General features: G+C 40.3%; 1 protein-coding gene across 1 annotated transcript; it reads left to right on the plus strand.

Annotated features, from left to right (window-relative positions):
- The first annotated feature begins 204 nt into the window (after window positions 1–204).
- Window positions 205–22,246, plus strand: LOC139942342 (DNA mismatch repair protein Msh3-like). Its single transcript, XM_071939175.1, has 22 exons — window positions 205–462; window positions 1,304–1,391; window positions 2,238–2,803; window positions 4,527–4,761; window positions 5,088–5,227; window positions 5,567–5,733; window positions 6,768–6,919; window positions 8,877–8,988; window positions 9,886–9,970; window positions 11,187–11,296; window positions 12,111–12,243; window positions 12,610–12,797; window positions 13,995–14,163; window positions 14,960–15,024; window positions 15,706–15,822; window positions 16,708–16,815; window positions 16,933–17,050; window positions 17,435–17,592; window positions 18,234–18,420; window positions 19,440–19,557; window positions 20,141–20,315; window positions 21,039–22,246. Exons 1-22 carry the CDS (start codon window positions 205–207, stop codon window positions 21,124–21,126), a joined length of 3,537 nt encoding a protein of 1,178 aa, XP_071795276.1. The 3' UTR covers window positions 21,127–22,246.
- Window positions 22,247–22,350: the final 104 nt, after the last annotated feature.

Here is a 22,350-nt window from a genome sequence, read left to right on the forward strand (position 1 = left end):
CAGGGATTTCCAAAGACAGCCTGAACTTTCCTCAGATAAATAATTGTTGCTCCATGATTTTACAACTTCAGTGACAGATTTGAACTGTTGAGGGCGCTATACGTTGTTTTGAAATCTTTCCACACCACGTTTTTGCCAATTTACATCGCGCGAAACGATGTCACGGATGAAGTTCTTTGCAGTCTTTATTAATTGTAAATAAACATGCCGAAACTAAACTTCTCAAAGTTAAAAAGTTCCCAAAACGGTGCTGATTCTGGAAGTTCATCTGGTAAAAAACAAGTGTCACTTTCTCGATTCTTCTCGCCTGCGAAACCTCAGCAACAAAACGTAGCCACTACTGATGATGCCGCGGCAGCTTCGTCGAGAAGAGCCAGTGGTGGTGGGCGTGGCACGGGCCCGACGGTGGGGCCGGATGACAGCGGTCGCAGAAAAGAAGCAGAGAGGAGTGGACCTCTTGAGGTGATCATTATTAAACCTGTAATAATTGTAAAATATGTATTTCGATATTTGGGAATGATACAGCGTTCAACTGACAGTAAGTAGCGACACTGTTCTTTTCTTTAATTTAATATTATAAGCCTAGACCCAGTGACTGGGGTGCTGTACTCCTTTTAAACAATTTTTGACTTCATCTGTCGTACTAGCGCCCCAGGGAACGGCACAGAATTTTAACAAATACCCTGTTTTTCGCGACACCCAGCCACAAAAAATGCCTCAAAATGACAAAAAGACCAAACAAACTAGCTCAAAAATCGCCTACTCTATTCTCGATACGTCTAGGATGTAACATCAGGCATTTAATTGTATCCGATAATGTCAACATTTCAAAAAAGGAATCTCTGATAATGTCAAAATTTCGAAAAAAGGAATCTAGCGCCCCAGGGCCCAGTCACTGACACTGGGTCTAATAAAACCGGATGATTACAAAGATGTAGCTGTAGGGAATGTTTTCCTCATCCGACTGTCACTCATTCACTCATAATAATGTGAACAGCAAAAGTAGTATCTCAATCAAGAGAGTCAAAGTTGTTATTTTATTTATTTCAGAGTAAATGTCATGAATGAACTGTAGACTGACACACTGACCCTCTGTGAATGCATTTTTAAATCATTTTTAATGGTGAAAGACTTCTCTTGAAATGTTATTCCATGAATGCATTTTTAAATCATTTTTGAGTGAAAAAGTTATGTGAAATATACTCGGATAATTTTGTTAATGCATTCCATTCTTGTTCTTATCATTCAATTTTCAAGAAGGAAACAAAGCTAACTAATTGAAAACATTTCTTGTCATATGTAGGTGAACGTAAATTCCCCCTTCAGGAAACGTCTCATCTCACCGGGGGAAACCGGAAAAGAAAGTTCCAAGAGACAGAAAATTCAAGATGGTAAGTTTAAAAAAAAAGAGAAAAAAGACACACAAGATTACTATGGTCAGGTGGTTAGTCTGCAGGACTTGCAACTACAAGGTTCTAGGTCTGTAGGTCAGAAGCCGGCCAAATAAATACCATCATCTTCCTATACTGTGCAGAAACCTCCTCTGGAGTATACTCGCACAATAGCTGGAGTTGCATCCCCTTTTACATGTAATGCCATTGGACACTTTCGGAACAGAAAAAAAAAAATCACAGATTTACAAATAACCTTCAGGGTTTACTAAAGGTAATGGTGAAAGACTTCTCTTGAAATGTTATTCCATGAAATGCTTTACTTTTGAGAAAACAGTAAAACAATTATCAATTCTTGATATCGAGAAATATGGATTTATTTTAAACACGTATGTGATGACATGGCGAAACGTGCGTAAACAAGGGTGGGTTTTCGCGTTACTTTCTCCCCCTCCGATGACCGATTGAGCCTAAATTTTCACAGGTTTGTTATTTTATGTTTTTGATACACGAAGTATGGGCCTTTGGGAAAATACTGTTTACCGAAAGTGTCCAATGGCTTTAAGGTGATCCCCTTCCTTAGGTTGTACCGTAAACTTAGGTGTGATCCATGGCTACAACGGCAGTTGCAGGTTGAATGGGCTTCTAACTGGCACCCCGAACAAAGATATTGACAAAATAGGGAGATATAGCCAACTCCAGGGCTGGATATGTAGTTCAGTTGGTAGGAGCGCCGGTATGTGATCTGGAGGTCATTCAAATCCCACTGATAATGTCTGTAATAGGCCTATTTATTTTTGTTTATCCTCAAATCAGTTTATAATTTTAGAAACTTTTTTTCACCAGAATCATCATGTCATCTATCTAGTGATACACTTAAACATCTCAAGCACTTCCAGTCACCAGTGCACGCTCCAACTTCCACCACCAAGGTGTCATCGAAGAAGACAACTGAGAAAAGTAGTGGGGCTAGCAAAAAAACTCTGTCACATACAGCCCCAAGCCCTACCTCAGAACGGAAAAAGAGAAGTCGGCACAACTCTGACCGAAAAACCACAAGGCCTCCACCAAAACGAAGTTCTTCAAAAGGTTACGACAAGCATGATGATGAAGAAGAGTTCGAAACTGAAAGTATTCCTTCATCGTCAAAATCTAGCCGCAGCAGCACAACTAAGAAAACGACAAAGGTTCGACCGTTTCAGAAGGAGAAGTTTCAATCCAAACCGGACAAACAGAATGCATCTAGCTCTGGGAGAGCTGAAGGCTCGTCCAAGTTGTCCTCAACCAGACCGGTCAGTGTGAAATACACACCACTGGAGCTGCAGTTTATTGAGATTAAGAGGCAGCACCCAGACACACTGCTCTTTGTGGAGTGTGGGTACCGGTACAGATTTTTTGGTGAAGATGCTGAGGTAAGTTATACATGCGCGGAAAACTCATGATTATGCTGCGCGCAAAACACGACTAATAATCCCCATCTCAATCTTTTGTCTTCCATTGAGTGTTGCTCCGGTAGGAGCTTAAATCAATTATCTAATCAAGATCAAGATGTATCTATACAGGCTGTTGATGGGGTTAGATGGGGATTAGCCTCTTTTACACAAAAAAAGCGTTCTTCGAAAAGATACAGTTCAAAAAAATACTTTTTTATTATGATTAAGATACAGTTCAAAAAAATACTTTTTTATTTATGATTTAGGGCCAGTTGTCACATGAGGAAACTTTTACAGGCAACTTGGCGACAACCAACTGCAGTGCATGCTACAGGACAACTTTGGAAGCACTATGATTAATTGTTCAAACAATATCTTAGGATTCCCAAGAATAATATGTGAACATTTAAGTGCAGGCGTGGTATAACACGAAGCCCACGGAGGCCATGGCTTCTGTTGCCCCCGGTCTTGGCCTTGGTGCCCATACAAAAGTTTCCCATTGACTTTAAGGTTTTCATATGGAAATGCCCTTTGCAAAATGAAAACGACCTTGCCCTCTCAAAGATGAAATTCCAGGCCTGCAAAGAAACGTTAATAAATTCTCTTCTTGGAGATTGCCTGGAACTGGGTTGCCTGTAAATTGCCTCTTGTGACATGACCCTAAGAATCCAAGGCCCATGTCACACAAGGCAATTAGAGGCCTGATACTTCACGGAGGCCTGATATTTCACATTGCCTTGGTGCCCTTGAAATGCTCCAGTAGAAATTTACAAATTTCCTCATCTAGGGTGCCCTTTGCCAAAGAGAAAATGCCTCGGTGTCCTTGCCCTTTCAAAAACGAAGCAATTAAAATATGCAACCAGAGGCAATCTCCAAGAAGAAAGGTCATTCACATTTGAGTACCCCTCTCTCATCACTCCTGGGGAAATCGCTCTTTCTCTCGGTCTGGTCCTTCCCTATGGAACTCACTCCCCATCAAACTCAGACAGGAAACTTCCTTCAACACTTTCAAGAACCAACTGAAGACCCACCTCTTCACACAAGCTGCTTCTCTTTCTGTTTATTTTGTTGAATTAGTTCCTCCAGTTGTTAGCTTTGTTAGGGTTCCTGCGCCAGGAGTGTAACCTGTGACAGACATGGCGCATTACAAGTTACCTTTATTATGATTGTAATGTTCTTTTTTAGGGATTGTAAGACATTGTTTGCATGCACTGCAGTTGGTTTTCTCCAAGTTGCCTGTAAAAGTTGCCTAGTGTGACAAGACCCTATAGCTTCAGGGGTTATGAGTAATGTGGAAATACCATTGTTTGAATGTATCTCAGACATAGAGTTATATATAAGAACTAGAGGGCGCACTGGCCTATATATGCGCTCCAGCATGCGCGCAGGCGGCCATTTTCTAAGTTGACAAAACTGGCATCTCACAGCGTGTGTTTGTGCGGCCATTTTGTAAGTTGAACAAACAGCATCGCGTGAGCGTTCAATAAAAAAAAACTCAAACGTGTATTTCATATTCAACGCGCGTGCAGAATGACGCGCTTGTCATCTTGCGGTCCCGTGGCGTTTGTGCACGAAGCATCACTCGTCCGCCCTCTAGTTCTTATATATAGCTCTATGATTTTAGACAATCACGGATCCCAACTCTCACCTTTTGTTTTTACTCTTTCACACGTTGAACTCAATATTTGTACACTGTTTCAAGATTGCTGCCAAAGAGCTGAACATCTTCTGCCATCTGGACCATAACTTCATGGTAGCAAGCATCCCTGTGTACCGTCTCTTTGTCCACACCCGACGGCTGGTTTCTAAAGGTCACAAAGTGGGTGTGGTCAAGCAGACGGAGACCGCAGCGCTGAAGGCTGCCGGGGAGAATAAGGGCGCGCCCTTTGAAAGGAAACTAACTGCGCTGTATACAAAGTCTACGCTGATTGGGGAAGATATCCTTTGACGCAAAGAAACTTGAACAATTTTGGCTGTAGTCTGTTCCTTGTGTTCAATTTAGTTTTATAACAATAATGCATTGTCGTAAAAAGCAAGTTTATTCAAGTCGATGCATTTTGTGGAAGTCTGGTCAAGTTTTAAGTCAAGTTAAGAATAGTATTTTCTTCCCCAAGTCAAGTTAGGCCGCAAGTCAATGAAATTGGCGACTCCATTCCAAGTCAGCGACTCGCCGTGAGACAATAACATTGACTACAACAATGAGAGCATTTGACCCGACATAACTGTTCACATTCACATAAAATCCTTAATATAATTTGAACACATGTGGACCCTGTCAGTGGTGATCCCGAATGCGAGATGTCGTCGGCCATTGCTCCTACCAACTACCTGTTGTGCTTCAGTGAGTTCACAAAACCTGGAAAAGCAAAAGTCAAAAAGGGCAATTTGGAATTCGGATTAGTGGTGAGTGTTATGTTATATATGTAAAATGGTCTTACATATATTTCTAGTGACATGCAATAAGTTATAAAATGCCTTGTAGTCAGGTAGTAGGCCTCCCATCCTTCTCAAAAGGAGTTGGACCTGTGAAAAGGGGGCACAATGATTGCTTACAAGGTGCTATAACATTCAGTCCATCAACTTAAAACCTGTCTTTAAAGTGTCTCTCTTTGTTGAAGTGCATTGAGCATCTTAATTGGTTGATAAGATATCTTATCGGGACTACACTATTGTTATCAATTTCAAATGAGTTAAACATGTTAAAAGCAATATAATGCAGTAATTTGTTTTACCATTTTACAGGCCATCCAACCAGCCACTGGTGACATCATCTACGACAGTTTCCATGACAACAGTCACCTTAGTGAGTTAGATACTCGCCTTCAGCATATCCAACCGGTGGAGCTCCTCCTCCCTAGCCTCATGTCCGATAAGACGGAGAAATTCATACGAGACATGGTCTCCAGCAGGTGAGTAGTGATTGAGGTTTGTCTTCTTTAAAGACCTGCTTGAACGAAAATGTCAAGTCGTAAACTTTGCTGAATTTCACTTAAAATGTTTTCAATGAATAAGGAAATCGAGTCATATGACTATAAATAGATTTCAATTGTGTTAAAAAATAATCTTTTTGAATGCCCTTATCCAGCGCTTTTCTGAGAGATTTGCGAAAAGCCCTGTTACGTAATCACTCTCAAAACGTCATCTCTGGGAGCTCCAATTTGAGGCATAACCAAGCAAGCTCCCAGAGATGACGTCAGCGGCATTGTCCTTTGACGTGCACCGTCAACGGCAGAAGAGTTTTTTGTTTTTCAAAACCTTTGGGTTGGGGCCTGATTTTTTAAACGATAATTACGAAAAGTTCAGAAGTGTACACATATCAAAATCACATTAAAATGGTGAACAAGTGCATTATAAACAAGTTAAAATACCATTTCCCTTGAAAACATTCCGCTCAGGTAGGTGTTTAAGTCACTAGCTACATGTAGACACATTTGTTAATTGTCAAAGACCAGTCTTCTCTATTGGTGTATCCGAAAATATGCACAAAATAACAAACCTGTGAAAATTTGAGCTCAATTGGTCGCCGAAGTTGCAACAGAATAATGGAAGAAAAAAAACGCTCTTGTTGCACAAGTTGTGTGCTTTTAGATGCTTGATTTTGAAACCTCAAAGTCTAAAACTGAGGTCCCAAAATCAAATTCGTGGAAAAAAGTTCTTTCTCGAAAACTACGTTACTTCAGAAGGCGCTGTTTCTCACAATGCTGTATACTATCCACACAGCTCTCCATTACCAAGTAAGTTGTTTTGCTAACAATTATTCTGAGTATGCCTTTAAATGTACAATGTATGTATTCAATAAAGCTAACATTTCCACATTTCATTTCAAAAGGAACATAAAAACTGTTTTAAAAGAATGAAGAGTCACTAGAAAAAGCCTCTTTCACTTGAAGAGCTTTCATTGTCGTCTCTCACTGATTGTCAAATCTGAATTACTCTATTTTAGCACAACTGATGATGACCGCATCCGCATTGAGAGGATGGAGAATGGGCATTTTGAATTCACACAAGCTCTGGAGATCATCTCAGCGTTCTACGGTGAAGGGGACGTGGCATCAGGATCCAAAGAGAAGGCAGCTTCAGGAAAATTGAATCAAGGTACATGTAATAGGTTTTTTTTTTAACATGTTTAAGGCAAGTTTTCTAATAATGTCACAATGATGTGTGTACATTTTGATTGATGTTGCTGTGCTTATGGATGCTGATGAGAATTAGTGTGTCGTATGCAGTCGGGACATGCTATGACCACTCCCATACATGAATATCCTCTAATGCTTGAATAATAATAACAATATTGAAGTTTTATATAGGGCATGTATCTACCAACAAGGTACTCAAGGCACTGAGTATATATACAAACTGTCAGAAAGATAGGTTATTGAAGTGATGGATTCTGAGACCCAATTATGTAGCACCAAGTGTTCAAAAGGGGCCACCGCGCATACAGCAGCCACAGCCAGGAACACGGGGCAAACCTCTTCTCTTTAAGTGCACTGCTGTCACCACTATTCCCCAATATTATATAAAAGAACTAATGAGTGATGACCCCGAGTAATAAACTAAATAAAACACACGAAGAAATGACTACATGAGACCATGTTAAATTTAGATAATATATTTACAACAAAAATTATTTACAGTTATGTACAACATTGGGTAAATCGGTGTAATCATTAGTTAAACCCACAGTCAATTGAATCACTTATTATCGATTGGCCAAAGCAATCTCCTATCAATTAATGAATAAAAATTACAGATACTTGTACTTCAAAGTTACGGTAGCTCGTCTCTATAGTCTTTAGTCTCCCTGTACGTTCACGTACGATGAATGGCGATTGGCACGCAGTCTAGTATGACATCACACAGATGACGTTAAGTTTAGTCTCCACTTCAGGAGTTCACAGCGGCCCTCGTCTTTCAGTTCATCTCAAATAGGGAGTCTCATGGACGGGAGATCGAAGCCCCAAATAATGGCCATCTAAACAGTAAATAAATAACCGAAATCCTTGCAAGCTTTTTGGATATATCTCAACATAAATAATACAGAGAATTAATGCCATTGAATGAATTCTCAAAACAGTAACTGCCAATTCACAAATAATCTCCGTAAGATAATCTCTGTAAATTCTGAAGAACTTCTGAATTTCCTTTTGCCCACAGCAACTTCATAATTCAATCTAACGATGTCTGCCCATTCAAAAATGTCCATGCCAATATGCAACTTTAGCAGAGTATCAATAGTATACGGAATTCTTTACACATCAGAAAAATACAATATTAATCATCAAACAAAACTTACGGTTATTGTGCGGGCGAACTAACTTGAGGCGTCTTCAGGCTGAGTGTTGCGGTGTCGACCGGGGTTAGGAAGAATCGTTACTATGGCTCTGTTTTGCCTATAGTTTTTCGATCACAGATCAAACAAGACAGAATTCTTGTTGACTGTCTACCTGTTGCTTCAGGAAGCTTCACGCAGTTGGTACAGTCTCTAAACACTCAAGCTCACCATCAAAACATGCTCTCAGATCGCCGATCAAAATCGTTCTGATCAAAACTAACATTCAATTTCACTAGCAAACTCACTCACCAACAAACGACAGACTAAACAACAACAATAACAGAACTAAACGGGGACAATAACCACGGCCGATGTATTACGTAATGTACTGTGACAACGAAAAAGCGTCCTATGTTACACGAAAAAAAGCACTGGAAAAATACAGGAGGGTGCGGTTTGTAGCAGCGGGAAAATTAAACGCGCGCGATTGGCTTAAGGCTATACGTCATGCGAGAAGGCTAAACCAATGTGTTGCAGGGGTGGCTAAAGAACATTAAAAATAAATAAATGCAGCGCGATCCTGACAACTGCATGGGTTCTTTCACATGCGTTACACGGGCCCGATGGTTTTACGATCCATCCGAAGGACGAAGCAATGGTTAAAGTGTCTTGCTTAAGTACATAAGTGTCACGGCTTGAAGCCAGCTTTATCGTGGTCTCCGCACCAGCATCCCTCTTTAGGACACCGACAATGAATTTTCTCCTTGATTACGGCAGGGAGGAGACTACAACAGATGATCAACCTACCTGTACCAGTTATCTGCTGTCTGGCAGCTCTACTGGCCTACCTGAAGGAGTTCCAGCTTCATCGTGTACTCAAGATGACCAGGTACATTATTATAAAAGTGGTGTCATAACCTAAAGTGCTCTAAATGACCTCATCAAGAGTTCATTAGTGAGGAGTGGTTCTTTTAATGGAGTGTTAGTTGTTGTTTACAATTGTTATAGGCTTTACTATACCAAAGTCATTAATACAAAAAAATTGACTTATATATCCATGTATATAGCTCAGTTCCAAAAAAATTATCATTACATTTCAAACATTGTCAAATATTACCCCTGTCACTGGGCCATAAATTCAATTCCTTAGACCATCTCATCATCAGCTCCCTGGGGAGTACACAGCCTGTGGTTATAAATTTATATAGTGCACCACGCTAAATCAATCACAAGAGACATCTCTGCCCTGACATGTACCCATTTACCAGTTTACCCCTGGCTGATGGAAAGCAATTCTAGTTATAACTTGCTCAAGGACACACGTGTAATGAACGGAATTCGAACCCACACCCTGATTACTCAGCAACCGTAACTTGAGTCTGGTACACTAAAACCGCTCGACCATGACATGCCACGTTGTTCCCTCTCCGCCAAATATGCATGGTGACACCCTTTTGGAGTTCAGTGACTTTGAAGTGAAATGTTTCTCAGAAGGTTTTTGACTATCGAAAGCTGCTGTAGAATTCCAACCAATGAGTTTTTATTGCCATTAATTGTAAGTGTGATTACCAAACCTACAGACCTTTATCACGGTGTGGCCATCTTGATTTTACTCCATTCCAACTCATTGTAACCAAACTGAGGCTGGACGAAATAATAGTCTGGTGCCATGCACAATGATTGTTAGCATTCATTACTGTTATTGGAAACAGGGAACATGACCAAGATGGTGACAGCGTGATAAAGGTCTCACAATGTTTAACCATTCTAGGCCTCTCTTTTACAGCAACCTGGTGTCCTTCTCGGCAAGATCACAGTGCATGAAGCTGGATGCGTATGCTCTCCGTAATCTAGAGATCTTCAAGAACCAGGTACAGATGACAAAAATAAGGATTGTTAACTCTTAACATTTTTGGTTCTGCCAAATTATTAGAATGGAACATCATTGTCTTATCTAGTTGCCCTATTATACATGTATGTGAAACTTAATAAAATGGACACTTACACTATTTTTGCAAAACAACGGAAAACAATGAAAAAGCTTTTCTCTTGTCTTGCAAGTCAAAAATAAACAAAGCATCTAAAACTTCAGCTACACAAAATTTGCTTCAAGGGAAGGTACACGTTTGGTAATTGTCAAAGACCAGTCTTCTCACTTCTCAACATATGCATGAAATAACAAGCATGACAAGCCTGTGAAAATTTGAGCTTAATTGGTCATCAAAGTTGCGAGAAAATGATGAGAGATAAACCACCCTTGTTGGACCAATATGTGTGCTTTCAGATAGGAATAAAAGACTTCTGGCTAGAAGTCTTTTTTTATTTTAGTAAAAATTTACCCCTTTCTCAAAATCTATGCTACTTCAGAGGGCGCCGTTTCTCATAATGTTGTATACTACCAACAGCTCTCCAATGCTTGTTACCAAGTCAGTTTTTAAGTTAATATTTGTTTTGAGTAATTACCAATTGTGTACCTTCCCTTTAAACATGCTATAGGTCAGATTTTTGGCCGATTTGACCCAAAAAGTTTGATTTAAAATTCAATAGGTATTTTGATTGGGGTCGAGAAAGTTACTAGCTTTCATTTGAGCCATTGCTTGAAAAAGTCCGCCAATTATTAGTAGCAGTGAAATAAAGTGCTCAAAATTTGTTTTTGTCGGGATCCCGACAATTATATCATGTGATCAATTCTTATGTGTTTTATAAGAAACGTTTTAAATTTTTGTCATGGTTCCTGACCATGAAAAGTAAAAGTTAAACTTGTTTTCGTTAGAGCGGGTGATACTCTTTGAAATACCATTCACTCAAAAAAAAAATCAATTTTTTAATGTTTGGGGCCAAAAATCTGACATAGCATCTTTAATGTTTTAGTGCATCGCACTAGCACAACTTTCAAGTAAAAGTAAAACATATTATGTGATAAACCAATCACAATGCAAAATCTGGGTGTTATAACGAGATGATGACTCATATAAAAGTCGGTCAAACATAAACCATGCTTTCCTTTCAATTTTACTTCAAAAGTTATTTATTGCAAATTGTCAATTTGAATGATTGTTTTGACAAAATTCTCAATTTCCATGACAGACTGATGGTTCAGTGAAGGGTAGTCTCCTGTGGGTGCTAAACCACACAAAGACCAGATTTGGAGGCAGACTCCTAAGAAAATGGGTAGCCACACCTCTGATGTCACTAAGGTAGGTTAACCATGTTAACTACAAATCAAAAGACTCAAACAAAGCTAAACTCCACTCCGAAATTCTACAAAATTCTATAACCTTTCCTTATATAGTTCTCATAGATGTTTGCAAAGGCAGACAAACTATGCACTGGGAGGTTGACATTGAATGAGGTTTAAGGACTCAAACAAAGCTATACTGAATCAATAACTCCACTCCGAAATTCTACAAAATTCTATAACCTTTCCTTATATAGTTCTCATAGATGTTTGCAAAGGCAGACGAACTATGCACGGGGAGGTTGATATTGAATGAGGTTTAAAGACTCGAACAAAGCTACATGTAGACTGAATCAGTCACTCCACCCTGAAATTCTACAAAATCCAACTTATAACCTTCCTTATATAGTTCTCATACATGTAGATGTTTGTAAAGGCAGACAAACTATGCACTGGGAGGTTGACATTGAATGAGGTTTACCAATTTGTTTGGCCCCAAAGGAGGTATATTGTGCATTCAATGATGAGAAGTCCGCTCGATTTACTTAAGTGAAAGCAGTATAGTCTCAGCCAATTCTCTACCTTCTGCCCAGGTACTGAGGTTTTAATAAGCAGGACAGTTCTTTTTAGAATTAAAAGTCCTGTTAGTAGTCTCCTGAGTTCGGCAATCTACTCGGCGGCAGTAGAACACCTACATGTGTACATGTAGTTCCCAATGCCAGAAAAGAAGATAATTTGTATACACATGGCAATACTGCAAACATATGCATTGACAACTTTTTTCTTTTACAAATTATTTTGTAATCACTTATTTTTGTTAAATTTTAATTCAGTGATATTCAGACCCGCCAGGACGCTGTCAAGGAACTGATAGAGTCGGACTGTGAGGCATTGACTCAAGCTAAAGATCTCCTGGCTCGTCTACCTGACCTGGAGAAAGGCATCTGTAGTATTTACCACAAGAAAGTAGGTGTCTATATAAATGCTTTTTCACAAAATAAAACAAAACATCCCCCGCTGTGCGTGGCAGATTAATAGAGATTTGTGTCGGCTTGTATTTGTGTGCAGCCGTGACCATCTTAAAACTTGTGCGCTTTAGTTTAAGAAATGCGCCAGCCAAATATGTGACCCACCAACTTCAATTCTACAGTGAAATATGCGCGCTCTGCACAATTATGTTAGAACGCCCTCTTTTGACGCATATTCCCCGGGCCATGTTTAAAAACTTGGCCAATCATAGTGGAAAAACTGTCCCAGGTATGAATTAGAGTTTGAACTATCACCTTGAGCTGTTGTTTAATACTTGCTTTGCGATCCCATTCTTATACGCAGTGCTCCTCAGCCGAGTTCTACACTGTAGTCAAGTCACTGAGTAAGCTAGCCCACACCCTGGGATCTCTACAGCAACTGGCTGAAGATCAAATCAAGTCTGAACTTCTCAAGACCATCCTCAGTGAGACCCCATCACTCCTTGAAGATGTTCACGTCTTCTTTCAAGCTATCAATGAGAAGGCTGCAAAGTAAGTAAAAGGCCTACTAGAACATTCTTAAAGGGAAGGTTTACGATTGATCGATAACCACTCTTACAATGGGAGACTTTTAGATGGTCCTTTTAACAGTACTTTTAACAGTACTGTGCGGTGCCTGCTCAGGCCTATGCGCACAGTACTGAGCATGCATGTGCATTCGCAGAGCTGCAAAAAAGGATCAGCAAAGAGGACCGTTATATGTCTGCTGACGCCAGCAACTCAAAAGTCTCAAATAGCTTACAAAAAACGTTGGTGAGAAGCCTACAGCAGCTTGCGATAGTATAAAGCAGTTTGAGAAGCATTTCACTCATTGAAAGTAATGTGGTTAGTTACATCATGATGCAACTTGCTCTCTAATCCTACCCTTTCATGTGTCCCTGCATTGTTGTCGAACAATACTTTCACACTTTTATGGTCCAGTAACCCATCCTTTCATTCTAAACATCCTTTGTCCTCGCCACTTCACTCCTATTGGTTCATAGCCGCCAATATTGTCTCTGAAATAGAAACTTTGATTGGCTGTTATTTTCCCGCTTCTTTCAGGATCCTTTCCTTAATCCCTTTCCCCCCTCTCTCTTTCAATAAATGGATATGTATTTGTTTGTACTTGTTTTATGCCTCTGAAGAAGGTCCGGATTGGATCGAAAGCTAAGGCCATCTACCCTATTCATTATACATGTATGTACAGAGATATAAGTTATTATGCTCCAAAATTTGTATCTGAGATCAACACTTGTCATCAGGGCCCAACTTCATAGCGCTGCTTAGCGGCCAATTCTGTACTTACTGTCCGATTTCCATTTCATAGCGCTGCTAACCGTTAGCACACGAAAAGGCATGCTAACCTTCCGGTGCTTACCGCACGAAAATAAATGACGACACAATGCAAATCCACGGTAAACATGCAATATGGCCGCCCAATTTTTCTGCTAACCTGTGAAATACACTAAGGCTTATATAAGCAAATTTTTCTGCTACAGTAAGCACGCAAATTTGCTTACTGTTAAGCAGCGCTATGAAATTGGGCCCAGATTGTGAATTCCTGTTGGGGTTATCCTTCCTGCGTGGACATGTTATTGCTGCAGAGATATCTCAAAAAGCGACCACCTTTTGAAATGAAATTTTCTGATGTTAGTTTTATTGTATACAATATTGTACAATGTACGTCTTGATGTGTTTTGATGACAGGGAGGGCAACAAAACCAGTTTATTCTGTGACACATCATCATATCCTGGGGTGGTTCGCTGCGAGTCTGACATCACTAAGGTGCTGGGGCAGATTCACGATCACCGCAAGGAAATCAGACGCATCTTAAGAAAACCAACCCTTGAATATGTGACAGTGTCTGGATTGGAGGTGTGTATTAAACTGTAGGCGGCAGTCGACATGCCTTGTAAATTTAGAAGATGATCATTCTCCAGAAGACGATCAGAGCATACTGATCGAAACGTCAAGTTAATCAAACGGTTCTTACAAGAACCACCCCAACTCATTTAGGGATTGTTATTACATGGTGTTACCGCAAACTCTTCTATAATTTAGAACTGATTATGAAATTCTGAGCGTTTGCACAGTTCCAAGAACAATGGAGTCTTATGCCCAGTTTCATGGCTCTGCTTATCACCAAGTTCTGCGCAACTGTCACCATTCTCTGCTTCATGTGCAAGCGCTATATCTGTTAAAGCAGAGAATGCGTGGAGTTAACAGGCGCACAAGCAAAAACTCCCTACAGCCCATGAAATATGCTTGACGCAACTGCAGACATCATCGGAAGTGCTGATTCTTTGACAGAAGCAGAGCCGTGAAACTGGACCCTGGTAAGCCTGGTGCTTGCTATAAAAGTACTTTGGTTGGCGAAAGTCACTAAAAAGTGACATGTCCAACAAACCAACACGGGTTACCAGACCTGTGTGATATCAGTGTTAGTGCAAAGGGCAGCCAATAACTGCCTTGATTAATTTTGAGGCCTTTTGTAAAGTTTACAATAAGTTCCTCGGCGATGTAATTGTATTCTGCCAAAGCTGGGAAATATCAAAGACTAAAAAACAAGGATAATTTACCATTTTAACATGAACTGATTTGACAGTAAATGAACAATGTTATCAATGTAGCAATTTCCAACAACCCAAATTCTTTGCTTTTAATACCTCAGTTTCTTATAGAAGTCAAGAACAGCCTTCTAAAAGAAGCACCGAATGACTGGACAAAAATCAGCTCGTAAGTTTCTTGAAAAAATATAATAATGTTTTTGTCTCATTGAATTTGATATTATTAGTTAATCACTAAGTGAGTGGATTATGAAATAAATAAAATATCATTTCTGGGTCCCATCCCCAACAAGCCCATGCCAGCAGCTGATGAGTTTGGTACAAAAGACATTGGACACTATTGGTAATTGTCAAAGACCAGTCTTCTCACTCGGTGTATCTCAACATGTGCATTAAATAACAAACCTGTGAAAATTTGAACTCCCAATTGATCGTCGAAGTTGCGAGACAATAATAAAAGAAAAAACCATACTTGTCACACAAAGTTGTGTGATTTCGAGACCTCAAAATCTAAATCTCTTGGAGGTTTTGAAATCAAATTCGTGGAATCGTTTCTTGAAAACGATGTTACTTCAGAGGGAGCCGTTTCTATTATACTATCAACAGCTTTCCATTCTAGTTTTTTTTTTACTAATAATTATTTTGAGTAATTACCAATAGTGTCCAGTGCCTTTAAGCACACTTTACTGGTGGTTTGAAGGTAATAGAATCAGTGTTTGCCTCTGGCCATCTTAAAACATGAAATACACAATTATAACAGAATGATTCAACTGGTTCTGTCTTATTTTGTCATTATGTGACAGCTATTAAGTAATATCCCCCTCATCAAAATACATTTTTGTCTTTGAAGCACCAAGCAAGTGACTCGCTTTCACAGTCCATTCATCGTGAAATCCTTCAGGAAGCTTTCCCAGTTAAGAGAGCAACTTACCATCGCATGTCAAAAAGCGTGGCTACAATTCCTGGAGTAAGTTTGACTGACAGAACTTTTGTGTATTTACATTTTTTTGCTTTTGTCAGACTTTACTTTAGTTCTAACTTGTGTGATGCTCCATGGCATAATCAGGCACCAGCCTGCCCCAACTCAAACATGTTTCTTTGCTCATCAAATGGAAAAGATTAAAGCCATTCACATGGTTATCACACACGCGGGGTTATAATTTCTATATGATTGTGGACACAACGTGTCAGTAGTGGTTGAGCACTTTACACAGTTAAAACCACAGACTGACAACTACATGTAGGTTCAACAGAATTGTTTCACTGTTGATTGAGCATTTTTTTATCTCTCACACTGTCCTCACCTAGGTCTCTATTCCAAGGGGTTCCAGTTGCTTATTTCAAGAACTCAGTCAGGAGTTTTACCGCTTCAGAGCAGGGCCCAATTTCATGGCTCTGCTTACCGCCGAATTCTGCGCTTACGATCGCGATTCCCCGCTTACGTCCAAGCGCGGAATTTCTGCGCTAGTCTTGTAAGCGTAGAATGCCTATTAACGTGAAGTACGCACGCGAAGAAGCCCAAATTCACCGCTAACTCGTGAAATACGCTTGCCATAAGCATGGTAAGCACAGAGTTCCCTGCTTCCGTAAGCGCCGATTCTGTGCTTACGGTAAGCAGAGCCATGAAATTAGGGTAGGGACTGTCTTTATTCCCCAGGGTATATGCCCATTTGCAGGGGTGGATCAGTGAGGTGCCCAGAGGAGAAAAAAGTACTGTGCTTACAACTTTTTCTAACAGGGCTTATAATAAGAGGCTGGGGGGGCATGGGTGTGCAGAACTCATTCACATACAACACAATACACAGCCACCACATTACAAGAATTTAAAATGTCAAAAAATCTCTTTTTCCAGTTCATTTGGTGAGCGTTATCTTGCGTATCGGAAAGCAGTCAAGCATCTAGCCGCATTAGATTGTCTCTTTTCATTGGCTGAACTTGGGAGACATGATGGTTATTGTAGGTAAGTCATATTTAGTATTTGAAGAGGGGCAACAATGATGCTTTGTTGTTCCTTGTTTAAAATTGATGCTTTCATTTACTGTTGACATGAAAAAAAGAACATATTTTTCTTTCACAGACCTATCTTTTGCGAGAATAGCCTTTCTCAAGTTCACATAGAGGGCGGCAGACATCCAGTTGTCAGCGCATTACTAGGTGAACAGGAGCAGTATGTGCCTAATAGTACTCACATGGAGGCAAGTAACAAAAAAAAAGGTTGAGCCAGTTTTTAAACAATTTATTAAGAGGGGCTCCAAATATAGCTTTGTAATCCACTAATTTTTCTAAAGGGGGAATCAATTGGTGGAAACAAGTGTCTAAACTTGCGTTTAAATTGTGTTAAATGTCATTGTGTTTTGTACTCTTCCTGGGAATTTTCTCAAAACCCCAAGATGTCCAATGATGTCACATTTCAAATATATTGGTCTGTAAAGTAGAGCGGTGCAATTTGATTGACACATCCAATTGGCAGATTGGAGCTAGAGGCCCCCCCCAAAAAAAAAAATCAACATCTTAAAGTTTAATTAAAAAGGGCAATACAGCTGTCATTGTAAAAAAACACACTTTTATTTCTCATCCAGGGTGTAGGAGAACGTTGCATGATCATCACTGGTCCCAACATGGGTGGTAAGAGTAGTTACATCAGACAGGTTGCACTGATTACCATTATGGCTCAACTAGGAAGCTGGGTACCAGCCGAGTCTGCTAAGCTTGGGGTCTTGGATGCCATTTACACAAGGTACGGTGCAATGAAATTGTCGCAACCACAACCCCTGATATACAGGGTGGGCATGGCCGAGGGGAGAAGAGCACCGAACTCAAGCTCTGGGGCTTCTGTTCAGCAGAGTGTGGGTTTGAACCCTGGTCGTGACACTTGTACCGATTTCTAGTACCAAGTACAAGTACAACAAAACTAATTTGTTTTTTGCACATCATGGAACTTTAGTGTTATTAAAGGCAGTGGACACTATTTGTAGTTACTCAAAATGAATTTTAGCATCAAACAGATTTTAGTAACGATTAATGGGGAGAGGTTGATATTATAAAACATCGTGAGAAACAGCTCCCTCTGAAGTGACGTAGTTTTCGAGGAAGAAGTAATTTTCCTTGAATTTGATTTCAAGACCTCATTAGGTTTTGAGGTCTCAAAATCAAGCATCTGAAGCACACAACTTTGTGTGACAAGGGTGTTTTTCCGTTCGTTATTATCTTGCCGCTTCGACGACCAATTGAGTTCAAATTTTCACAGGTGTGTCATTTTATGCACATGTTGAGATACACCAAGTGAGAAGACTGGTCTTTGACAATAGTGTACAGTGTCTTTAAGAAGTTTTTCCCTTTAATAAATTTGCGGACAATGTTTTCGTTATCAACCAACAGAATGGGAGCATCAGACGACATTATCCAGAAGCGGAGTACATTCATGACGGAGTTACAAGAAGCCTCTGATATCCTGAGCCAGGCTACGGATCGAAGTCTCGTCATCTTAGACGAGCTGGGCCGAGGGACGAGCACCCACGATGGAGTAGCGATTGCATTTGCTACGGCAAAATATTTCATTCAAGAGGTATACATAGTTTTGGGTTTGAACAATGAGAATTTACTAGAGCAGGATTCGAACCAACAACCTCTTGATTAACAAACCAGCGCTCTGCCAACTGAGCTATCCATCCCTTTTGGTGGTCCCCCTGTTAGACTTCCAACATACAGTTGGACAGCTCAATGGACCGATCCACTAAGCTACGCCCCAATGCAGATTGACCAATCACAATGCAACGAAGGTCCGACAAAAAATATCTTGGCGTGCACGGCAGAGTTGTGCAGAAAGGCATTGGAGAGCCCCACGTGTTGTTGCTCACACGTGCATCGTGGGCGGAGCCTACTGGATCGGTCTATTGGTAGAGCTCTGGTACATTAATCCAAAGGTCTTTGGTCCAAGTAATAGAGCTCTGGTACATTAATCCAAAGGTCTTTGGTCCAAGTCCCACTCCAGTCAATTTTTCTTTGTTCAAACTCAAAACTTTTTGAAACTTAACCATGTTAACCAGTCAGTTTTCCTTGTCAGTGATACAAAAATAAAACAATGTAACTTTTTGTTGTTAAGAACCGCCTGAAAAGTGCTTATTGCACTTGGAGTGTGTTTGTCCGTAAATTACTCCAATTTACTCACATGACAGTGCGCCCTGTGCAGCGTACCCATATACAATGTACATGTAGAGGCCTTTTTGTAAAATAAAACAGCCATATTCAAAGTTCAGCACCACACGTCCAAGAAGCAGCTGGGCGCTGAAAACACTGTGTATAAACTACATAAAAGGGAAAATAAAATGTAATTTGAAGAGCCATTGACTGCTTTTCATTGAAGCAATTGGTCATGTTCATTCATTATTGCCCTCCACTGGAGGACCACATGCCAGGTGCCCAGAACGGCACTGCTGCAGTTGCAATTTTCCAAACATTGCTGTGCAACTTTTTATTTTATGCAAAAAGCTCAAAACCATTCCAATCCCGACAGCTCTTGCGTCAACAATCTTTCTCTCATTTAGTCTGTGTCTCTTTAAACCATACATTGTGCTGTCTTCACAGGTGAAGCCCTTGCTGCTCTTTGTAACACACTACCCATCATTGTCCGAACTACAGAGGCTGTTTCCAGACCATGTGGCCAATTATCACATGGCGTTCCTACTTCACGAGAACGAAAAAGGCAAGGAACCAGATTTTTTTGTATATGACAAAAAAGTTTCCTTTTAGTGATGTGATTGCGCTTTTTGAAAGCAACTGATGGATCTAGAGAATATTTGTACAAGAAAACCAGGACAGACGTCGTTAAGATTATAATTCCTTGGGCCCTTTTCACACTGCTCTGTTTCCTGGGGTTGCCCTCGGGTAATAAATAACGGGCGACCTTTTTCACACTACGATCAATTTATCCCCGGTCTGCCTCTTATCTGCCCCCGGCAACTGGGCATTCCCCAGGGGGCATTCCCCAGGGAGTACCCATCACCCCCGTGCAAGCGGTAAAACCCCTGGGGTATTATTGAAACATGCAACCGGAACCCGTGGAATATAGACACTTTGTAAAAGTGCGCCTGGGTAACCGTGGGGTCACAAAAAAGACTCTGGGCCTCCCCATGCAGGACATTTCAATGGGATAAGAGATACAGTGCAAAAAGGAGAGACAACCAAAATTTTTATTGCAAGAAAAAGAAAAAAAAACTAAATGTGTGCAACTCATAGTTTGAAGTTCGGAGAGACTAACGGATCTAGGGTTATGCTTTTGGTTTTAGAAAAGGACCAGCCTTCTGCACTAGATGTCATTACTTTCTTGTATCAACTGGTACCCGGCGTTGCAGCTAGAAGCTATGGGCTCAACGTTGCTAGACTAGCCAAGGTACAGGATGACATCATCAAAGTAGCTGCCACCAAGTCTCGGGAGCTCGAGAAGATTGTCATGGCAACAAGGTAAAAACAACTTGAAAATTCTGTTACACTTACAATAAAATCGGTGGATTTGGCTCAAATCCTCAGGCGTGTCATGGCTGTAGGGTTTAGTGCATCAGACTCAAGCTCTGGTGGCAAAGTCATAGTGAGGGTTCGAATCCCGTTAATGACACTTCGTGTCACAGAGTAAGATCGTTGTGCATAATCGCATCTTATCAACCAGGGATAAATGGTTACCTGTGAGGACGGGAGATGGTTTTTGTTTTTGTAAACAAAAATTATGAATTTTTCTATACCCTTTGCTACTTACTCAGATGTTTAGGTTCAGTCAAACATTAATATTCCTGGACAGTTACAAACATGAGTGCTTTTAGTAAAAACAGGCATAAATTTTCTTAGAAATTATCATTTTTTTAATTTTTGTTTCCAGATAAGCAGGAAATGTTGTTTATTATGGCTTTACTGGGGTTTGAGTCTCGGTTGTTGTTTCTTAGTGTTTGTTTTTAAATCATTAATTGCTTTCAACTTCATTTTGACTCGCGCTGTATTCAGCTAAAATGCTTTACATTTGTTTTGTCTAGTTCCGTGGACAGCTTGCAAAATGAGTACCTTTATTAGAATAAATATAAGCAAGAAAGATTGCAAAATCTACGCATTTGTTTGTTTTTAAAAACCTTACCAGGTCACCTTCTTTTTGACTCCCCCAACATACATGTACTGTTTGTTTATTTTGATCAACCATAGAGCAAACAAATTGTCTCTGAAGAAACTGTGGGGGAACTCACCAAAGAGAATCAAGGCAGCCATTGACGACGTCGAGATGTCCCGTTAGTTCTACACAGTGGGAGCCAAGCACTGTCAACCCAGCCCCAGACATCAGGCAGTCATTCAAGGTGAACATGGTGAAGGTGTCCCAAGATACAATGCATCTTGCAGTTTGTGGTTATTTACTTGTGAAGGTTCCAAGAACTTACGGTTTCGGTCAAGGACTGTTCAGATTGTTGTGTTTGAATCGGGGTCTTTAGAAGTTATACCCACAGAATGCTGGTTGCTTCTATGAGCAAGTTGGGGTGCGCACATTTAGTCGACTACAGACCAGCAACGTACATGCGCAGTCATGCACTCACTCGAGTGACTCATTTGAAAGTCTAGTCAACCATCAGTACACCGTTATTTAAAGGCAGTGGACACTATTGGTAATTTGTCAAAATAATTATTAACATAAAACTCGTCTTGGTGACGAGTAATGGGGAGAGGTTGATGGTATAAAACATTGTGAGAAACGGCTCCTCCCTCTGAAGTGCCATAGTTTTCGAAGAAAGAAGTAATTTTCCACGAATTTGATTTCGAGACCTGATATTCAGAACTTGAGGTCTCGAAATCAACCATCTAAACGCACACAACTTTGTGTGACAAGGGCGTTTTTTTCTTTCATTATTATCTCGCAAGTTCGATGATCGATTGAGCTCGAATTTTCACAGGTTTGTTATTTTATGCATATGTTGAGATACACCAACTGTGAAGGCTAGTCTTTGACAATTACCAATAGTGTCCACTGCCTTTAACACTCCATTGCCTACAGCGTATTTTGCCATAGTGTCACTATAGTTCCCCTCCGCGCTTCACACATGTTAGCATGGAAAAGGCTATTGGGAGAAGTGAAGAAACCATGGTCATGAGGCTGGTTTCAAATGGTCGACCACAGAAGTCAACCAATGGTTGACCAGCCTGGATTCGAATCAAAGTAGAAAACCTTTAGAAAACCATGGTGCACGCTGTCATTGGAAATTCGTTCCTGATGCAGCAGGCATTTTTTTTTTTTTTTTTTTTTTTTTTTTTTTTATAAATATGTTGTACTTTTTACCTTACAGGCAAATGTATTTTATGTGCAGAGTTTAGATCCTGGCATCGATAGGGCAGACTTTCATGCTTATCTTAACTCAGCCCCGGGTGTCTTATCCTGGACTAGCAATGATAAGGCAGATTCCTCGCGCTTATCTTCACCCAGCCCTGAGTGAGACAATTCTAGTCTTTTACTGAATTGAAACGCTTCTAA

Source organism: Asterias amurensis, chromosome 9 (assembly GCF_032118995.1).
Source record: "Asterias amurensis chromosome 9, ASM3211899v1".
NCBI classification, from domain to species: domain Eukaryota; kingdom Metazoa; phylum Echinodermata; class Asteroidea; order Forcipulatida; family Asteriidae; genus Asterias; species Asterias amurensis.

What these genes read in the sequence shown, in the direction of transcription:
- LOC139942342 (XM_071939175.1), top strand. Translation starts at nt 205, where the DNA reads ATGCCGAAACTAAACTTCTCAAAGTTAAAAAGTTCCCAAAACGGTGCT. An exon ending in GAGACAGAAAATTCAAGATG is followed by an intron (nt 1,392 to 2,237) that starts GTAAGTTTAAAA and finishes TTTTTTCACCAG; the next exon opens with AATCATCATGTCATCTATCT. An exon ending in CTAATAGTACTCACATGGAG is followed by an intron (nt 17,051 to 17,434) that starts GCAAGTAACAAA and finishes TTTCTCATCCAG; the next exon opens with GGTGTAGGAGAACGTTGCAT.